At 42.7% G+C, this 19,658-nt stretch overlaps 1 protein-coding gene across 1 annotated transcript in view; it reads right to left on the minus strand.

Moving 5' to 3' along the window:
* Chrna7 (cholinergic receptor nicotinic alpha 7 subunit) overlaps nucleotides 1-19,658 on the minus strand; it is a 111,793-nt gene that overhangs the window by 47,101 nt on the left and 45,034 nt on the right. Inside the window, exons 3-4 of the mRNA XM_034485640.2 lie at nucleotides 14,572-14,616; nucleotides 4,357-4,466 (exon numbers count right to left, since the gene is read on the minus strand). Coding sequence (XP_034341531.1) covers nucleotides 4,357-4,466; nucleotides 14,572-14,616 — 155 coding nt within the window. The remainder of the gene's footprint in view (nucleotides 1-4,356; nucleotides 4,467-14,571; nucleotides 14,617-19,658) is intronic.

The following is a 19,658-nucleotide window of genomic DNA, read 5'->3' on the forward strand; positions in this document are numbered from 1 at the left end:
GGGTCCCAGGGACAATGGAAGAGATTTTTGCCTACAGATGTACAAACTAGCTCCTCACAGTCTCTGAAGGAGATGTCTGACCACAAGTGCTGCTCTCAAAATCAGAGCTATCAAACACATCTTTAAATATACTCATTAAAAATTTCCCATTATTACTAAACTTTTCTCTTAGTAGGCAATTAAAAAAAGCAGAAGATTTCTAGGGAGGCTGACACATTTGTTTGCAGTTGCAGGGCCCACTTCTACATCACAATACAGAATTCCCTTTTGGGAAATAACTACTAGCACCAGAAACTAATTTAACACCACCCAAAAAAGGGGAAAGTGTGACAAGGCATCTGTGATTGTCTAGCTTATTTTGAGCTAGATTGTGTTCAAAAAAATTTTTCAGTTGACAGCCCCAAGCGAAGGAGAATAAAGTGAAGGAGAAACTACTGGAATCAGCATCAGGCAGAACTCTTATTAACACCCATCCTCTCCTAACAGCAGTCCAGCTGGCTGGCAGCACATACCTGGTTCCCCATCCATCAAGAAAATGCATCTGCCCATTCTAGAAATGGTGCAGAGATATCTGTTTTACAGTGAGCCACCAGCCTCTTAAATCATGGAAAAATGCATTCGATCTCAAAACCATAGTGTTACACACATGGACTCAGACACCAAACTGGAACTAGAAATTCACTATGGTTGCAAGACATCTCCAGATCCTCTAACATTATCTCCAAGAATGACATCTTAACCTCTTTCTTTGGGAACAACTCCAACACCTCCATCCATGTGTGGATAAACCACAGTATGTATATGGGAAAAACAGTAGTCTGAGTGCCTGAAACACACAGAAAGTATTAAGCTTACCTTTCTCAAAAATCACCCAGTATAGACTACTTAAAGGTAAGAATTTACCAAAGACAAGCCTGTGCTTGCTGTCTCTGGTGTTGACTTTTTGACTCTTTCATTTGTTTTCTGGGTTGCTAACATGATTTCTTTCCTTTATTTTATCTTTTGCCCTTCTGTTTTGCAATGTGTGTATGTATGTATGTATGTATGTATGTATGTATGTATGTATATATGTATGTATTATGTATGTATGTACTGAAAGTGGCACATATGCTACATTACACAGGTAAAGATAAAAGGACAATTTGTGGAGAACAGTCAAGGGAACTGAAATCAGACCATTCTCTTGAGCATAAAGGAAGGGGAGAAAGATAGTGAACTCAGAAGAATATCTGTAACACATGAAAAGAGGAAAATGGGTAAAACTCTGCAAATTTGAAGATTTGTGGACAAAGGACAAGAATAAGCTGAGCTGCTGTCTACTCGGAACAGTGTAATAGAGTGAGCGACTGCTATCGGAGTTCTGTGCTCAGTCTTAGATGCATGGCAGCCCCCACTGACTTCTTAGAATACCCCTAGCCATCAAACTGGGGATACCTAGACCTGAGTAAAAGGACTGATGAATAAACAAAGGTGGTGTGGTCCTCAACCATGGCTGTGATCCTTGCCAGCAGCCCAAGTGTGTCCATCACTGGGTGTGTCTCTCAGCCCCAGTAACTGTAGTATGCCAACGCCATATGCAGCAGACATGTAAGCAGATCGGTTTGGTCAGGACAAAGTATCACACAGAATAATGAAATAAGAGTCTGAGATTTTTCAAGCCACTCAGTTTAAGGTAGTTTGTATTGTAGCAATAGAAAAATGACACAAGTCTATGTCTGGCTTAAATAAAAGTCTCTGTAATCTGTGCATTTTATATTTTGAGTATAAAAGATAGTTAATAACTGATTTATCACAGGACTTGTATGTCCCACTGCATTAGTTACTTTTCTGATGGACTGGACAAAAGACCTGAAACAACTTAAGGAAGAAGCTATTTCTTTTGGCTCATTGTCTCAGAAGGTTTACTTCAAGGCTGTATAGGCCAAAAAGACAAAACAGAACATTATGGTTTCAGGAGCTTCTGGTAGAAGACAGATGTTCATGCTACAGGCTACGAGAAATCAAAAGTGGTGGGCAGGAAGTGATGAGAGATAGTATACCCTGAAGGACTCCCCTCCCAGTGACATATTTCTTCCAGCTAGACTCACTTCCCAAAGTTTCCAGAACTTCCCATAACCCCACCACCAGCTGTGAGCCTGTATTGGGGATTTCAGATTCAAATAACAGCATTGATTGCTTAGAAAAACTAAAGGAAACATTGAGGTGGCCCTTCTCAGCTCCATGTGGGACAGTGACAATCTGATCAACGAGCACATGGAGAAAATAACAGGAAAGCTATTAAATGGGGACACGCAAGCAGGATCCTAGACTATGGTTTGTGTTCTGTAGGGGACACATTCCTAGATCCTGGTGCCATATGTCAGGTGGAAGCTGTTCTATCCATGATCCTTGAAAGTAATTATATAGAATAATTAGTAACTCTCAATTAGCCAGAAGTTTGAGATCATCAAACACTTCATGTTTTAGAGCTAATAGTCTTACACACACACACAGCCATAAAACCATCTCTCCTCTCGTTGCCTCATTATTAAAATTCTATATTAAAAAACATAGTCATACTTTCAGGAACTAAGAAACGCAATTTTTAATTGATAGGTGACATCATCCTCCTCCCACAAATAAATACACAACTGCCACTGAATGTTGGCACTGAATGTTCCCCCACCTTTGCCAAGGACCCCACTAGGTATCCTGCATGTACTACAGAAATTTCCTTCACATGTTTTTACATTTAAATTCTAAACCCCAGTACATGAAAATGTGACCGCATTTAGAGACAGACCCAGAAAAGAGTCAATTAAAGAGTTAGGCATGGTGTTGTATGCTTCGAAGCCCAGCACTTAAAAAGTAGAAGCAAAAGGTCAGAGGTTCCAGGCTAGCTTTTATTATATATCAAGAGCTCAACACACACACACACATACACATACTCACATGTGCACACACACACACACCCATGTGCATAATATTTAAAGTTAAGGAAGTCACTAGACTAGTGTTCTGGCAAGACAATAGGATACCAGATAGCACAGAGGACGAAGTGTAGACATAGTGAGAAGGCTGATACTTATAATCCCAGTAGAAAGATACAGAAGCCAAGCCTGGCTACACCTATAGCCCACTCATCTATCCTCCAAAACCATGAGCACACATATGTCTGCTGTTTAAGACAGTGGCCAGTGGTGCTGTTCTACAGCAGACCCAGAATTTCAGTGCATTCTCTAGGAAATGGATGACCCAAAGTTCAGCTGATTCAACAACTCAATAAAGGAAGAATCATTCTGCACTTGGACATCCCGGTAGCTCAGGTATCTGTATTTCCTTTAAGAAGCTTACAATGGTAGCAAGCGAGGAGGTGCTTTTCTTCTAGAGGCACATTCAGCCATCCAAGGGAAAGGCAGAAAGCAATTAAATGTGAATATAAGAAACTGAACTGCTCAGGGTTTGGAAATAGCAAGTTTAAGAAATCAGCTGCCCTAGACGTTCTCTGAGGGATCACTGAGCAGTGGTGGACAGTCGGGTCACTGAGCAGTGGTGGACAGTCACAGTACTATGAGTCAGGAACACCTGGGTTCCTCTCTTTCCAAAGACAGGAAAGAAGAAACAATGATCTTTTATTACCTTCCCCTTTTCCATTGATCATCCTGTTTAAGACAGAGATGTTCAAAGCTCCCTTTACTAAGTCTACATGGCCATGACAAGGAATTCGCCACTTCTAGAACTTAAAACTGCCTAAAACTTAATTTTTTGGCCACCCTGTCTACAAATCACATTTCCTTGAATTACAAATGAACCCCTTTATTTTTTTGTCCCTAATATAAAAACATGATTGTCATCCATATTACATGACTCTTACAGATCTTCTTCAGTCTGTGCACATGCTTCTCTGAGAAGCACATTTTGCAGATCTTGGCCAAAATGCAACAGATACCCAGTGTACAACGGGGAACAAGTCAGATGAGGACCTAAGTCTAAACTGTAATCTTCAATGCACAAGCTGTCTGGCACCTTCTGCTGTGTACTATAATAGTTGCCATTCAGAGATAGCAAAGGTACTTCCTTAAGAATGTTTTACATTCCTATAAGCGGGGAGCAATCTTATGTATCTATAGTGGATACAGTGCAGTCCCTTGGATAGAACATTTCTGGAAGCAGGTGAGACAACCTGAACTTAGATGCAAATACCAGCAGAGGGACAGAGCAGCCTCCCAGAGATCTGCCCACCTGGGAAGCCCCAAAAGGAGCAATGGTTCCAAATTAAAAATAACACAGCCAGTTTTTCTGTAAAATGCTCAAATATGCTTTATCACCACATGCATGCAAGTGAAGATCATTTCCCATCTGTCAGGAAGTGCTTACCTGTTATAGAGGAGAATGTCTGGTTTCCAAATCTGGCCATCTGGAAAACGAACGTTCTTCACTCCGGGGTACTCAGACATGTTCCACTGCAAATAGTGATCTGTCCAAGACTGACAAAGATAGAGAATTAGTGGCAATTTCTTCTCTGGTTTACTTCTATTTCTTGTAAGAAATTATTAGGGAAGTTCAAAGTCCAAAAAGAGTTCGGACATTATTCCATGACTAAGTTGTTATCTATAAAGTGTGAGAAAACTGGGAATTAAATAATCCCTTCTAAAATGATGCAGACTAGCATAACAAATCACATTTGGGGACCTGCTGTCACCATGACCACGTTCCTATGATGGCATTAAAGCCAATTTCAACTCACTGCACACCTCTAGCCTTAGGCTTCTCCTCCCCCAATGGACTAGTTACTTCTGGCCAAATGAATAATGGTTCTGCTTTCCAAGTTTTCCCTGAAAGGGCATTTTGAAAAAAAAAATAAATTCATTTATTGCAACTGGAATCAAAACCAAACTATAGAAATGCCAGCCATTTGTTTCCATAAAGCAGAACCTCTCAAAACTGAGGGTACACTTAAATATGATTTTTGATTTTGCCTTATAGACAGTGCTTTTGATAGTACAAGCAGACACCTCAAACCCTGGGCCTCAGCAGCAGAACACAGACATAGGGATGAGGACTCAGGAGCACTCATGAGTATAGCAATGAATACAGCAACTCAGCGTCAGGCCCTCCTGAGTGATCTTCAACTCCACAAAGGCCTACAGTACTTTCTTTGATAATCAGGTACCTCCAGCCATTCCCAGGGCCAAGATAGCAGAGATATAACCATAGAGTCTTCCCACTACCAACAGGCAATGAGCCCTACATCTCAGGCTTGGCAGCAAAGGACCCACCAACTTAATGTGTTGCTATTGACATTCATGTGGAAAGATCCAGACTTCGCAGGATTTAGAAAGGTTTGGAGTGCTATACCTCCATCTGGAACCAGAGTGTCCCCCATAATGAAACACATTCTCATTTGTGCCCTGAAACTCATCCACATATTTATGCTAAGAGACATAGAAATGCTTCAGTTGTACAGAAATCTCCACTTCCTTTCTAACCACATGTGTTTGTTGTAAAGTTATAAAGCAATACTCAAGTGGAAAGAACCAAATTGTCAGAGCTACTGAATTTGGAATATATAGATGAGTGTTGTGGGTCTACAGCTTCTGATTTTGGCAACAAAAATCCATGGACAGTTCTCAAATGTCTGGCCATCCTCTGGAGGACCCACAGTGTTCTAAAAGTCGATTTCAGAAGTGGAGTAATCTAAAGTCAGAGAACAACGCCATTCACAACTGGGGACCTCAGCAAACAAGGGTATTAAATTAACTCAGCATGCAGCAGCAGTACTGGAACATCAACATCTGTCCTATAAGGTCCACAGCTAATGAGATTTATGGGGAGTGGAACACTGAGGAAGTTCTGGCTCATTCAAGTGGTTTGCTGGACCATGTTTGTGACAGCCTGCTCCATCTGGATATGCTTGGCTTTATGTTCCCCTTCAATTCTCTCCCCTGCTTCCATGTCAAAGCACCTCCATCTTATCCTTAACCCTGGAATGATGCTCTGAGTTAAGCACGGTAACCAATATTGTGCCCATAGGGGATGGGGTTCCAAGAACTACCCTTGAAGGCATGCTGGCATGGCAGACAAGAACCCATCTCCTAAGTCTGATGACATGAGTGGGGAAGTCAGGGAATGGGATCATCTGGTTGCTCAAACTTAAGACCACTTAGAAGTAGCATATCAGAGCTGCCTCACACCTTCCATCTTTCCCCACGTCCCCTAGCTTCTGGGCACACTCAGCTGTGGGTGCTTCATTGCCTTGTGGCAGGTGACATCACTGCTATTCTGCCTGCTCAACACTGCATGTGTGCCTTCTGCCTCACCACAATCCCAATCTGTCAATGCGATATCATAGAAGAAAGCTCTGGCTGCTCTGGATTTAAGTTGGTCATTGAGTCAAGACTCAATTGTGTCATCAGACCTCAAGTAAATGAGCCTCTGGGATGCCTCAGGATTGGTTCTTCTAAAGCAATGTCTCTGAACTACAAGCCTTCAGCCATAGCAACACAGACCAGATGCAGTCTCTGAAGGCACTGATCTGTGCATGCTATTTTCTCTAATGTGGAAAACAACCTGACCTAGCAACTGGTAGGGAGGAATGGCTGCAAGAAACTTTGGAACCAGATAAACCTGGACTGTGAGATTTGTTGTGAGAAAGCAGAAGGCTGAATTATCTTCTCTGAGCTGCAATTTCCTATGTGTACACATCCCCTCTGGATAAAATAAGGATAAAATGGGGTCATGCCTTCAGCAGCAGGGCAAAAGCAGGCAGTTCTTATAGGCAAGCAACAAATGATAGACTTAGAAAACAATGCTTCCATTTTATAGAACACTACATGGTAAAGGGTTACAGCATCTCCAATACCTGAGGAACAAACAATGGTGTAAAAAGCATGGTGGATGTCGTAGAGAATGCTAACACAACATGGGAACCTATTGGGAACTTTCTAGAAAAAATTTAGAGTGAGGTTTTTGTAGTCAGGCTTTAGAAGAAATGAATGTGTGTTCTCAAACCATTTCCTGCCACTTAGATCTTGGGTCTATGGGAATAGGAGTCCAAGGCATATCTCTCCATGGATAGCATTTAGCAACCTTTCAACATGTCAGCCCCTGAGAAATCACATGAATGAACCAGCAGAGATATTCCTTAACAGCCCTAGAATGAAGAGTGTGCAGGTTGTAAGGTGAAGAGGAAAGGGGAGGTAGTGATATAGAAAGTATGTCATGTACCATTGTGCAGACCCTTATACAATTCCAACACCTGGGTCCTCTATGAACATGTCTTGAGTTTTCAGAAAGCTTTCATTTAAATTTGGTGTGTGTGTGCGCGCGTGTGTGTGTGTGTGTGTGTGTGTGTGCGCGCGCACGCGCGCGCGCGCGCTTGGTCAAAGGAGTCCAAGAATGCCAAAACAATATAGATTATTGATGTTGCTCTTGGTTGCCTCCCAGAACTTGAAGGTAAAATGTAATTCAGAGGATGTCACACACTTTGGTTGGACATAGGACTTAGAAGAATCGAGCTAGAAGCAGCCTGAAAGCCATCTCTTTAATACCTAGTTCTCAAAATATATGAAGGTGCTATGAAAACTACCAAGGACTAAAAATAGTCAGTAGTCCTACCCAGGTTTAGAGCCTGGGAACCTCAACAATAACCAGCAAGGCAAGATAGCCCTGAAGGTAAAATAGTGGCACTCATATCTTGGGAGTAACCACAGGCTCGATAATTAGACTAAAGGCCCATTTAATAGGAGGAAATTCATGCCTGATACTGTAAATCTAGCCAGCTACCCAATGGCTAGTAAGATCGTGGACCCTCAAGAAGAACCTACCACTGCCACTTGTCTGGACTGGCACACTTTCTAGTAGCATTCTAAATACTTATACTCACAGATAAGTGTAGCTCTCATCCCTCCTCAAATAACCTTCTTTATGAAGCAGACAGAGATCATTACAGAAATGCAGAAAACAACTGTTGGTGGTGTTCCTAACCCCAACTGATTCACCTACAACAAAATCCCTATATCAACACAATCCATACATCTAAGGCTCAGGGAACCTGAAGATGGAGCAGACATGTTTGCAGTACTCATTGACATGCCAACACGGATGGGGGAAATCTCACAAAGCCCCATTCCAGTGAGAGAAAAGTCAATCTTCTCCAGACACCAGATGGGTTACCTAATCTCCTGTGGCCATCCCTAAACACACACACACACATAGGAGCAACAATAAATGGAACCTCGTAAGGCTCATATTTGCGCATGCTTGCCCTCTCTCCTTCACTCGTCTCTTTGGTATCTCTGTGTCTTTGTAATAATTAAAGTATAAGACGTCAGTAATTTGAAGAGGAGTGGATAAGGACACAGGAAAAGTTGGAAGAGGGAGAGTTAGAAATGATATAAATACGCAATACTAATGCATGAAATTTTCAAAAAGTAGAAATCTTTTAGAACAAATATAGTTTTGTTTCCTTTCAAAATATATTGCAATGTAATGAGAAATATATTTGGTTTTCTTTGTATAGAGCTCCTTAAACTCTTGCAACTGAGTGACAGGAATATCTTTTGCTAAAATCATCCTTTGGACCGCGTCTGAGTTTATGCTAATGTAGCAGCTTTGGGGTTGGACCTCCTCTCACAGTTTCAGGAAGAAAGCCAGACTCCATAAGGACAAACTGCCTGATTAGAGAGTGGGGGATGAGAAACTCCATCCCACCCTCAAGTCCAGAGTTGAGAGACAGGGTTGGAGACTGAGGGAGACAAACTTCTGTACAAGGCTCAGTGAATCTCCAGGTGAATGCACACACACGAGTGCACAGGAGTGTGGCAAGTCCCGAGGATCAGGGTAACTCCTCTCTCCACTCCTGCCCTGGTGCTTCTTCCACACCTGGTTCTGAGCGACATCCTTTAGAGCAAAGAACAGTAAATGTGTACCTGATAGCCAAGGCTGTAAAACCCCTGGGTTAGAAGCAATGTGATGGGTATGGGTATCCAGGGCAACATATTTGTAACATGTTTCTAATGGAAGAACAGCCTCCTAGGATACAGACCTTGAGCTTGTGGATTCTTAACTCAAGACGGACATATCAAAACCAAATTAAATGGATATCCAGCTGGGTTAGAGATTTGCTGTAGGTATTAAAAATGACATCATGTAATTGGTGTCAGAAAAAAAAAATCACCCAATTTGGGTAAAAATTCATCTGATCAAGTATTTTGACTCAAAGGAAGAGTGTGAGTCCCTTCCCCCCACTTTTCCTGCTGACATTTTTCTGTCTCTGTGATGCCCAGTGTCTCTCACCTGGTCACAGCTGCAGTCCAGCCTCCAGCAGCTTACTGCTTGCTAATGTGTAAACATAATGTGTGGTATTTCTGCTCCACAGATAATAAATGCAGAAAATTAAAAAGGAAGCAGTTTAGAACTAATTATGGTTTACAATCTAATAATCTGTGATGTGAATGCTATTATTACTATAATTAGAATTAGAGTCTAAAAATAGCGAGTAAGTACTGAAAGATGATCAAATCCAAAGGCAAAATGGCTGATGTTCTAAAAAAGAAAAGGAGGGTTTTAAAAAGAAAGTGTGTACATCTGGAAGGTTCCAGTGTTTCTGTAGGAGCCAAAATGTCCTCTGTCATATCCTCACACACATTAGATCAAAGATGTCTAACAGTCTCCCCAAATGATAAAACCTCTGCAGAAGGAATCTCCCACCAGCTCCCCCCAGGATAGGAAGAGCATCTCAGAAATCAGCAACTCAGTATTCTTCAGGCTGTTGGAATAATCTCAATCATGCGAAATGAAAGACAGCTGGGAAAAAGGATAAGAAAATCCACAAGGGGTAGGTCAAGGAGAATTTAATTTTTAAAAAACTTTTGTGACTCTGCCATTTTGACTGGACTGAAAAATCTATAATTTGCAGAAAATTGACTGCAGAGTAGAAACACCCTGGAGAAAAGATTATGTGTATCAGATTTCAGAATGGAACTTAGTGAAATGAGGCTTTGGGAACTGAGACCCAGTGCTAAAAGCCATTCCCTGACAATCCATCTTCTCCTGCCCTCACTGATGCTCCCCTGAGAACTCTGGCCCTGCTTCCTTCCATACTGAGCTTCATTCTTATCCATGTGTAATATCAAGGCTGGGTCAGGCCAGACAGGTGAGTGGCCAAGGAACACAGAAATAAAAACCAGTGCATGGCTGTTTATCAATTGTCCCAGGGAAGCTCCCATACCTGCCCTTGGTGACATGCAAGGCGCAGTGTCCACCCTGCAACCAGGACTTACTCAAAGCAATGCCAGGTTGAGGCAAGAGCACAGGGAGAAGGGTTTTCAATGGTAACTGTTTATACTGTTTTAAATCCAAGATTCTGGGGGGAGGGGAGTCTTTGAAAATGAGGAGGGAAAGCAATGTCCTAGCCCTCCACACCTGAGGTATCACTTTTCAGACCAGAGTCAACACTCAATCTCTTAAGGGCATAAGCTGCCTAGAACAGGGCTTACCTGGGTAGGCTGCACTAATGCAGGGACATACAGCAGTGCCAGCATTGCACAGCTTCCTTTTAGAAGTAAGGCCGCTCTGTTTTCCATTTTGATAAAACAGGATTGTTCCCACCTGTGACCTCCACCCATTCTTACAATATTCCAGAGAAGCATCAGAATTTGCTATGATGACCACTTTTATTTTTGTGATTAATTAGAAATCAATTGGCACACAACTGCACATATTTATAAGTACGGTATGCTAATACAGTACATGTATATATCAATGTATAATAATCAAATCAGGGTAATTAGCCATCCTATCTCCTCAAACATTTATCATCTCTCAGTGCTTAACCTTTCTTTAAATGAGTTAATTGCACGGCCTGATTGGAAAAGGAGGAAATGTGGCTAATACACTTCTAAGTGCTCTCCTATGGCTCTGGTCAATGGCTTCTACAAAGTGGGCACTCCCAGTGGTGAGTTCAATAAGTAAATGGGATTTAAAAAGTGAAATTTTAGATATTTCTGTAAATGCAACTCTTAATTAGAGTTCAAAAAATCTAAAGGTCTCTAGTGATACCCTTCAAAAAACAGGTGTTTTTTTATGGAATGTCTGAACTCAGCATGGTAATAGTCCTGTTACAATTTTCCTGGAAACCAGCCCCCTTTAAAACCACTTTCCATGCCGGAGACATTGCTGGAAAGCAATCAATTTTTGAGGGCCAGGGAGGTGGGTACCGGGACAGATATCTGTCAACCTGTCTATGGCACATATTTCTCTCTGTAGAATGGCATGGTGGGGTATAAAACCAGCCCTTGTGTGTATTAGTGTGTGTGTGGGGGTGGGGGTGGGTGGGTGTTAAAGCAGGAGAATCAACACAGCAAACAACTAGCCAATCAAGGCCACAGAGGCAGATACATTAAAAAAAAAAAAAAAAAAAAATGAAAGAAAAAAAGGAAAAAGGGAAATGTTGACACCTGAGTTTTTGGTGTTTTTGTTTTGTTCCTTGCAGGTCCCAGGAAAACAGCCATCATCTCCCAGAGTTCTCAGAACTTCAGCTAACTCAAGGATCCCATTGTTACGGAAGGAGCAGCTTTCGTGTGAATCATACTTATTCTCCCCTGCCCTAGGTCGATGTAGAGTCTTGGGTTTGTCCATTCCTTCAACAAAAGTTACTCAGTGCCCATTGAAGGTAAGGCAGCAGACTAGGTTCTGGAGGTAGAGTGAGGTTCAGCCCAGCACAGTATACCTGATAGTCAGAGGGAGAGAGACCTTGAGGCAGGAGCATAGGGAGAAGTGGGTGCTATGTGCATCAGAGTGTGAGAAATTCCTTGGGAGAAAAGAGCAACAAAGAGGAAAAATTAGGGGCTGGAACATAGCTCAGTGGGAGACCATTTGCCTAACAGGATCTTCTGTTCAGAGCAGTGAAAAGAGATGAGGGAGGGGCGATAAACAGAATAGACTGAATATAGCATAGGAAAGTTTGGGAAGGAGCAACTGAAGTGGTGGTGTTGGAGAAAACAGAAGAAAGCAAGAGAACCCATCATGCAGCTTTCTAGATACGGACAAAATCCCAGGTCATTCTTGCCCAACATGGGTGGATAACATCAAGACATCAGGGAGTGGAGCCAGAAAGAAGAATGCAGAGGGAATGTAGGAGAGCCTATGTAAGTAGGGAAGGGACTCTCACTGCCTTCAGCTGTAGATTATCTGGGAGACCAGGGCCCCCATAATGGGAGGGGACTGAGCGTGGGGCACTCATTTTCACATAGGTCAGTCTGGCTGCTGTGCTGAGAACAGACACAACTAGGGAAGAAAAGAGGCAGAACAAGAAGGCTGGCTGTAAGACTATACTGAGGGAGATGAGACAGGCAGAAAGAGAACAGGGGGAGTCATGGGCTGGTGAACAATACATAGATCCAGAGTCTGCTTTGAAAGGTGAGCTACCAGAATTTGCTGACGTGGGCTCCCTGGTCTGAGCAGATGGGCCACTGTTCAGCCAGGTAAAGTTGACTTTGGAACAGGCAAGAATAGGAGATGTGGAATGAGTGCCCTGGAGGATGCATCCAGCCTTCCCAGACACCATATCTAGACATAAACAAAGGAGGCCAGGAGCAGGGCACACATGAGCAAGTAGGCTGTGTTGTTTCACTCCTACATGGGACTATCTCCAAAGCTCCACATTATTGTTACAGATAGCTCACTGAGAGGTCTCTTCTGTACCCAAGTATGCCCCTAGCACCTGCTTTAACTTCTCAACTACCCATGGGTTCCTGAGAAGCCTCAACTTCCAAGGGCCACCCAGAAATCTGCTCTGCCTCTGCTATTGCTTCTCTTGACACTGCACGACAAAATGGGCTCACCTCAACTTATCAGTGTCCTATATTTGTGCCCCTGACTCAAGAACCGAGCAAGGGGCCAATCCACAGTATTGGTCTACATGAATTACCAGACAAATATTTCCAAAACTCAGATGAGGTTAATTCCTTTAATGTTTTTTCTCTCAACAACAACAACAAAAGGAGAAACTAATCAATTTGTCAGCTGATGCACATTTGAAGAGAAGCTTAAGGAACTGAGTAGCAGGGCTGCACAAAGACCATTTATTACCAACTCTGCAGGCTGCTGCATCTATAATAAGGCAGTGGTTGAAAAAAGGCCACGACTGCATCTGTCCCTCATTTCTAGAAATAAAAAGTCACCTATAGATGCAAAAATCAATTGAAAGCAAAGTGTTGTCTTTGATAGACAAGAATCTCCAATTAGAAAATGTTTAAACTTTGTAATCCATATCACTTTGGTGAATTATATAACAATACTAGCATCCTTAAATTAGTTCAGAAGAATTTTATTTTAATGTATCATGGCCTAAAGGAATGATGTTACATAAATATTTACATTTGAGAGAAATCTAGACTAAGTAATGGAGTTTCAAATATAACATTTTACAATAGGACAAAACCCTAATTCTAAAGATTCACAAGATATGCAAGTGCACCAGCACTCATGGTAATGTTTGACTATACTCACAGAGCCCGGGATTAGGAATTCAAAGCCACCCTGAACTACATAACAATGCCCTGTCTTAACATGAAAAAAGGGGGGGGGGAAGGAAGTGAAAAGAAAGAACCTAAAAGAAGAGGAAGAAGGAGGAAAAGAAAGGGGCAGGAGAGGGCAAGAAAGAAAGACACAGAGAGGAAAGGAGTAGATGTAAAATAGATGAGAGACAGAGGGGGCTGTGTAAGAATTATATGTGCACAAAATTACAGTGGCATTCAAAACTCCACCTAAATTAGAGACTGACAGTTTGAAACTCAGATTCTAATATTTACAATTTGATAGAACTGATATATATTACAATTCAATGATTTAGATTAGAAATCTGAATGTCAAATAAAAATTTAAGAATAAAATACAAGATGAATATCTCTTTTTTGTTGTTGTTGCAAAATGCTAGCAGCCAAAGTGTTTTTGGGTTTGGGGGAATTGGGGATTTTGGAGTAGTTTGCATAGATTGTTCCAAATAAACATCCCCAATCTGAAAATTCTAAATGCCAAAAGCCCTCAAACTACGAAACATTTTTAATGTCACTCTGATGATCAAAATGTTTTGTGCTTCAGGGCATTTTCTGATTGTGAACTTTCAAACCTTGGATGCTTATCCTCTGTATGCTTTCAAGACTCTTTGAAAAATCTCAGTCCACAGCATAGAGTGTGGACACCCTGGTTAAGTCTCCCTCGGTTCCTTTCAAACATGCAGCTCTCAAGCATGAAGACAACAGGAGAGGTGCTTATGAGCTGGGGGGCAGCAATAACACAAGCATCGATCTCTAGATGTGGTCCTGCATCTCATTATTTCTCTGGCATGCAATGTTTTAAAATGTCCTGAGATAATCCAGCAGTACAATACAAGCAAGCATAGAGTCATGCTGGTGTCAGGCTCTCATCCTTGGTTCCATTCTATAAACATGACATCTACATGCAGTCCTCCAGCACTCTCAGCTGGCAGGGTCAGAGCACCAGCCTCGGCTCTCCTAGGAACTTCTGTCCATGTCGTTTGAGCACATGCACAGGGGGCAAGAACAGGCGGGTAAGTATATCTGAACTCACCATTTGTAGCCAAATGTTGGTGGTTAAAACTTGATTCTTCTCATCCTTAAAAATCAAAAAGAAACAGGTGACGTAAATATGGCTTACGTGCTTCACAAAAGAAGCCACGATATAATTATTCATGTACAAATCTGACTTTGGGGATCTACGTTTGTGTATGGAAATTAGAATGCGCCAGGCACTCCCAAATCTATGCCAGTAACATTTCCCCGGAGTCAAGCTTTTCTATTTATTCTGAAGTAATACACATTTATTACAGAGCACTTACAAAGGACAGCACAATATAAAGAAGAAAATTAAAACCAGGCCAGCCTACCATCAGAAATGATGCTAGCTAAGGGCTTGGCAATTTATCTTTCTATACCAGCCCCCACCCCAGAAAGAGGCATGTCATATGGAGCTCCTGACCATATTAAGGGACTGAGTGGGCCACTGTATTTGCTTTATCCCTGCATGGGTCTTGGCTCTTTCCTCTTCTCTATCCAGCTGACAACATGTCAGACCCTTGTCACCTCTAATGTAAACACAAACGAGAAGTAAACAAAGGACTGACAACCTTACAATGGGCCCGACACACTTCTATCTTTCTCATTTCAAAGTCCGGTTCTTCATTTCCAAAATAGGATCTAGCCAGGAATGGAGTTCACATACCACCCAGGAGTTTGGGAGAGTACAATTACCATGGCTTGCTTCAGGTACTGTGCATCTCCTACATTTGAGTTTTGTGTCCTAAGTCTCCCCTAAGGGCCCATATGCAAAAGACACAAGCACCATCTTGGTATTACTGGGAGATGGTAGTACAAAATGGGTCAATGGGGAGGTTCTCAGGTGAAGTAGAGCATGCACTTTCCAGACAGGTTAAGATGCCAGCCCCTTCTTCTTCTTCCCTTTCCTTTCCTGGCCATGAGTAAGCAGTTTTTCCCTGCCACCAGCTTCCACCATGATGTGCTGCCTCACTACAAGCCAAAACCAATGGAAACAACTACTCACAGACTGGGGTCTCAAAAACTGTGAGGTGACTTTTTTTCTCTTAATAAGTTAATTATTTCAGGTGTTTATTCCACTGCCAAAAAACTGATTAGGATAGCATCTAAAAGAGTCTCATTAAATGAAATATTCCCACTAGCCCTTTTTTCATAGCTGCCCACACCCAGCAGTGTCAGCAATGGGGCTGGAAAGTTCACTCAATGGTTAAGGACTCTGGATTCTCTTCTGAAAGGCTTTGGTTCCATTCCCAGAACCCACACAGCAGCTTGCAACCAACTGTAACTCCAATTCCACGGGATCCGCTGCCTTCTTCTGCCCTCTCTGGCATACAAGTGGTGTACATATACACATGCAAACACAACAAAACACCCTGTAACTCATAAGAAAAAAATTTCAATTAAAATGTTTAAGGTGACAAGTTATACTGAGAATGATGTCAGTCAGTTAGGAATCTTTAATTCCAACTTAAAGGACTCTGAAACTAGCAACTAATACCCTCCAGGGAAAGTGTTCATGAAAACCTGCCCAGAAGTCGACAACTTTAATTCTTGTATCTGGAATTGCCCTGGCTGGGTTCACTGACAAACACACACTCAAAACTGTTCCCCAGCATAAAAGCACAGGGGTGCAGTCAGTGGCTGGGAATGCACATGAGCACTGAACACTGCCCCTTAAGGAAAAGAAAATGTAGCCCACATAGAAGGAATTAGCAGCAAGAGTTTGATACACAGATGCCCCTGTGCTCAGATGCCCATCTGTTGGGTGCCACTGAAGGTGTGATGGGCAAGTCTGAGCAACTATGAAAGGGAAGACTGAGCTATGTGTGGAAGGACATAGGACAAAGCACCAGGGTATCCCCAAGCCAGGACTGAAGTCCAAAAGAAACTGCAGTTTGTTTGGTTTTGGTTTTTGTTTTTCAAGACAGGGTTTCTCTGTATAGCTCGGGCTGTCCTGGAACTCACTCTGTAGACCAAACCTCGAACTCAGAAATCCACCTGCCTCTGCCTCCCAAGTGCTGGGATTAAAGGCGTGCGCCACCACTGCCCAGCTGAAACTGCAGTTTGATCGAGGCAAGAAATACATCTACTTTTCTAAGCTAAAATGTGCCACAATGTTTAGTGACCCGTCACAGCCACAGGTTAACCTGCCCCATGCTCTATGCTAAGTAACTGCTCCCTGATAGATCTTTATAAACTACAATCACGGCAATGCTCCCATTTATGATCAATCACCAACATTATTGGAAAGCACCATTAAGCTCTTCAGTGTGTGTATCTCTAAGTTCTTCAGGATGCGTATCTGTCACCTCAAGTTATTAGGCAGCTGTTGCTACTAATAGACTAAGAGTAGCGAGAGTTCCATTCAGGTGCCTTTCCTTCTTTTAATTGCGTTTGTGTCTGGCTCTCCTGAGAGAGGCTTCTGTGGTTTGGGAGCTCAATTACTACCAATCTAATTAAAAGTCTTTCTTCTTTCTAGAGTCTGGACAGAAACCTCATTAGAGTGACACTGGATTTCCTTACTGTGTAGCAGCATGGGACCAAAGCACAGCGCTTCCAACTGTAATCAACAAGCAGCAGCCAGCTACCACCTGGCAGCACAGAGATGCCAGACAGAGCAGTCCACACCAGGCTGCAAAGGAAGCCCAGGGCCAGGCAGGATGCTGCCACTCTCCATTTGAATTGCCTCTTTTTCTGTTACCATTGGTCAGGCGGCCAAGGTCCCCTTACCTTTCCATCACAGTAGGCAGCCTCCTGCCCATACAAGCACATGTGTGCCCATCCAAACATACATATGACAATTTGCTTCTATGGGGGCTTTCTGCTTACAAAGACGTTCAGTGCACCACACAGTGGGTCAACCCATGAGCCCACAGTGCATCACACAGGCTTTTCTAAAACATATGGTCCAGCCAAGTTTGCATTCTTTCAGGAAATAATGGAATATTCCCACTACAGGCATCATACTGAGGTGCACAGTGGTCATTTATCATTGCTCCTGAGCTCCTGAAACATAAGATGAGGTAGGATTAAGGTAATAATGACCCACCTGTGCAATGGATAAGACTCACTGAGAGAATAAAAAACAAGGCCCTTTAAAGAAGTTAGTGAAGATGGACTGTATCCAGTGTAAAATTCTCTTTTGTTATTAACTATTAACCTTTGCTTTTACATTCTAGGGTCTTTCAACAATGCAGTATGTGGCTCCTCCAGTGTCTACCATGTCTACCCCAGCCATGACCCCTGCTGACAGCCCTGCCTGCCAAGGCACAATACAGGTAACCCTGTGTCTAAGCTTTCCTCACCTGAACATACATGAAGTATAGTATCAGCAGACCTCAGCCTCCTGGAAAGTGGTATTCTGAGCTAAACTCAACCCCAACCTTAAAGGGGTCTTATAGGAAGGTGGCATAAGTGAGCCCGGAGAAATATCTCTTTTGCAAGACCGTGAGTTGTTTACAGGTAAATCCGTCTCCTCTGCTTGAAAAGTTGCTCAAAAAACAGTCCCAAAGTCCTGCCTCTGCCCCTCTGCCCAGGCTCCACTCAAGCCTAGCCCACCTACCTTGCTTCCTGACACAGCCATGCACAAAAGCAGGCCCAGGGTATGCCACCAGTCCCGAATTCTCTTCCTTACCTCTAGTTTGTACATTTCCTTGTTTGCCAGAGGAAAGAAGAGGAGACTAGGTTTCTGTGCTCCAAGGCTCTGCAGATGTCCCTCTAGCCTCCAGCACAAAGATGTTCAGGCAGGGCAATGCCTGCCTACAAAGATGCCACTCACAATGCCAAGATGTACATGGGGATGAGAACCAGTTCCTCATGCCTTCTCTTCCCCATAGGTATCCCACATAGACACTAGTCCACCAGCCTCCCATGCAGCAGATGGGCTTATTTAAACACCCATGCATCGGTGAATGCATCAGCCAACTTTACTCCATCATCACCCTAGCCACACACTGAAAGAAGGATGAGCATTCCAGCTTGGTTAGGGGTCAGTGTATTACTCTAACAACAGCATGCCACAGGTACCCCACAAGCAACACAGGCCCTGGGTCTAGGTTTGTTATAACAAACACTGTAAACCAGCTGACTGTGATGACATATAATTGTAATCCCAGAACTTGGGAGGTGGAGACAGGAGATTCAAGAGTTCAAGTTGATACCCAGCTATGTAGCAAGTTTGAGGCAGGCCTGATTTACACAAGACCCTGTCTCAAAAATAAATGAAACAAAACACAATAAGACAAAAATTAATTAAAGCTAAGAAGCAGCAACACTGCTAAAAACTGGAATATGGGGCTTTGCACACATCATAAGCACGAGGCTAACAAATGGCAAGTATTTGCTTCTCAGTTTAGAGGTAGGCTGTCCGAAGTCAATATGCTGGAGGGTGGATCTGGCAGCTGGTGAGAGGGTCAGATTCATGGATGGATTTCTTCAGGCTACCACCTGGCTCTTACTGCCGAGAGAAGCTGGGCAACACAACAAAGACCATCTCAGCTTCCCATCAGTGTGCGCTATTCAGGGTTTCTGGGTTCTCTCCTGGGAAATAACATTTACAGCTGCCACAAAGGCCTCCGAAGCTAGTGAGGAGCAGTTCCATCTAGTCTATGAGATGTCACTCAGTGCCATTAGTTGTCACGGCATAGGTGTCACCTGACCAAGCCCCCCTGGAAGATATTGGAGGCAGGATCATTGACCAACATGAAGTAGGCCAACCTGGCCCCAGTGTTCGATTTTAAACCAAGACATCGGTGAAGAGCATCCTTTGATTTGTGTGACATATTTTGAAAAAAAAAAAAAATCAATCTTTCTAAATTACAGTGCATCTAATGTTCGGTGTAACTCTTCTGACTGTACTTACTGTGCAGCTTCAGATTTCTACAGCCATCACTCTTCCAGAAGTTATGGGGAGATGTTATTCAATGGTATTTTATAAAACTCTGAGAAAAACCATATATCAGCCCTGTCTAAATCCTCATTTGCAGAAAAGATATAAATTCACATTTGGTGAGTGCTCATAGTTTATAACGAACATGACTTATTTTTATCTATTTTCAACTACATTTTACCTGTGACAATCCAACAAAGCTAGGGTTTTTTTTT

The sequence above is a fragment of the Arvicanthis niloticus genome, chromosome 1 (genome assembly GCF_011762505.2).
Source record: "Arvicanthis niloticus isolate mArvNil1 chromosome 1, mArvNil1.pat.X, whole genome shotgun sequence".
Taxonomy (NCBI): domain Eukaryota; kingdom Metazoa; phylum Chordata; class Mammalia; order Rodentia; family Muridae; genus Arvicanthis; species Arvicanthis niloticus.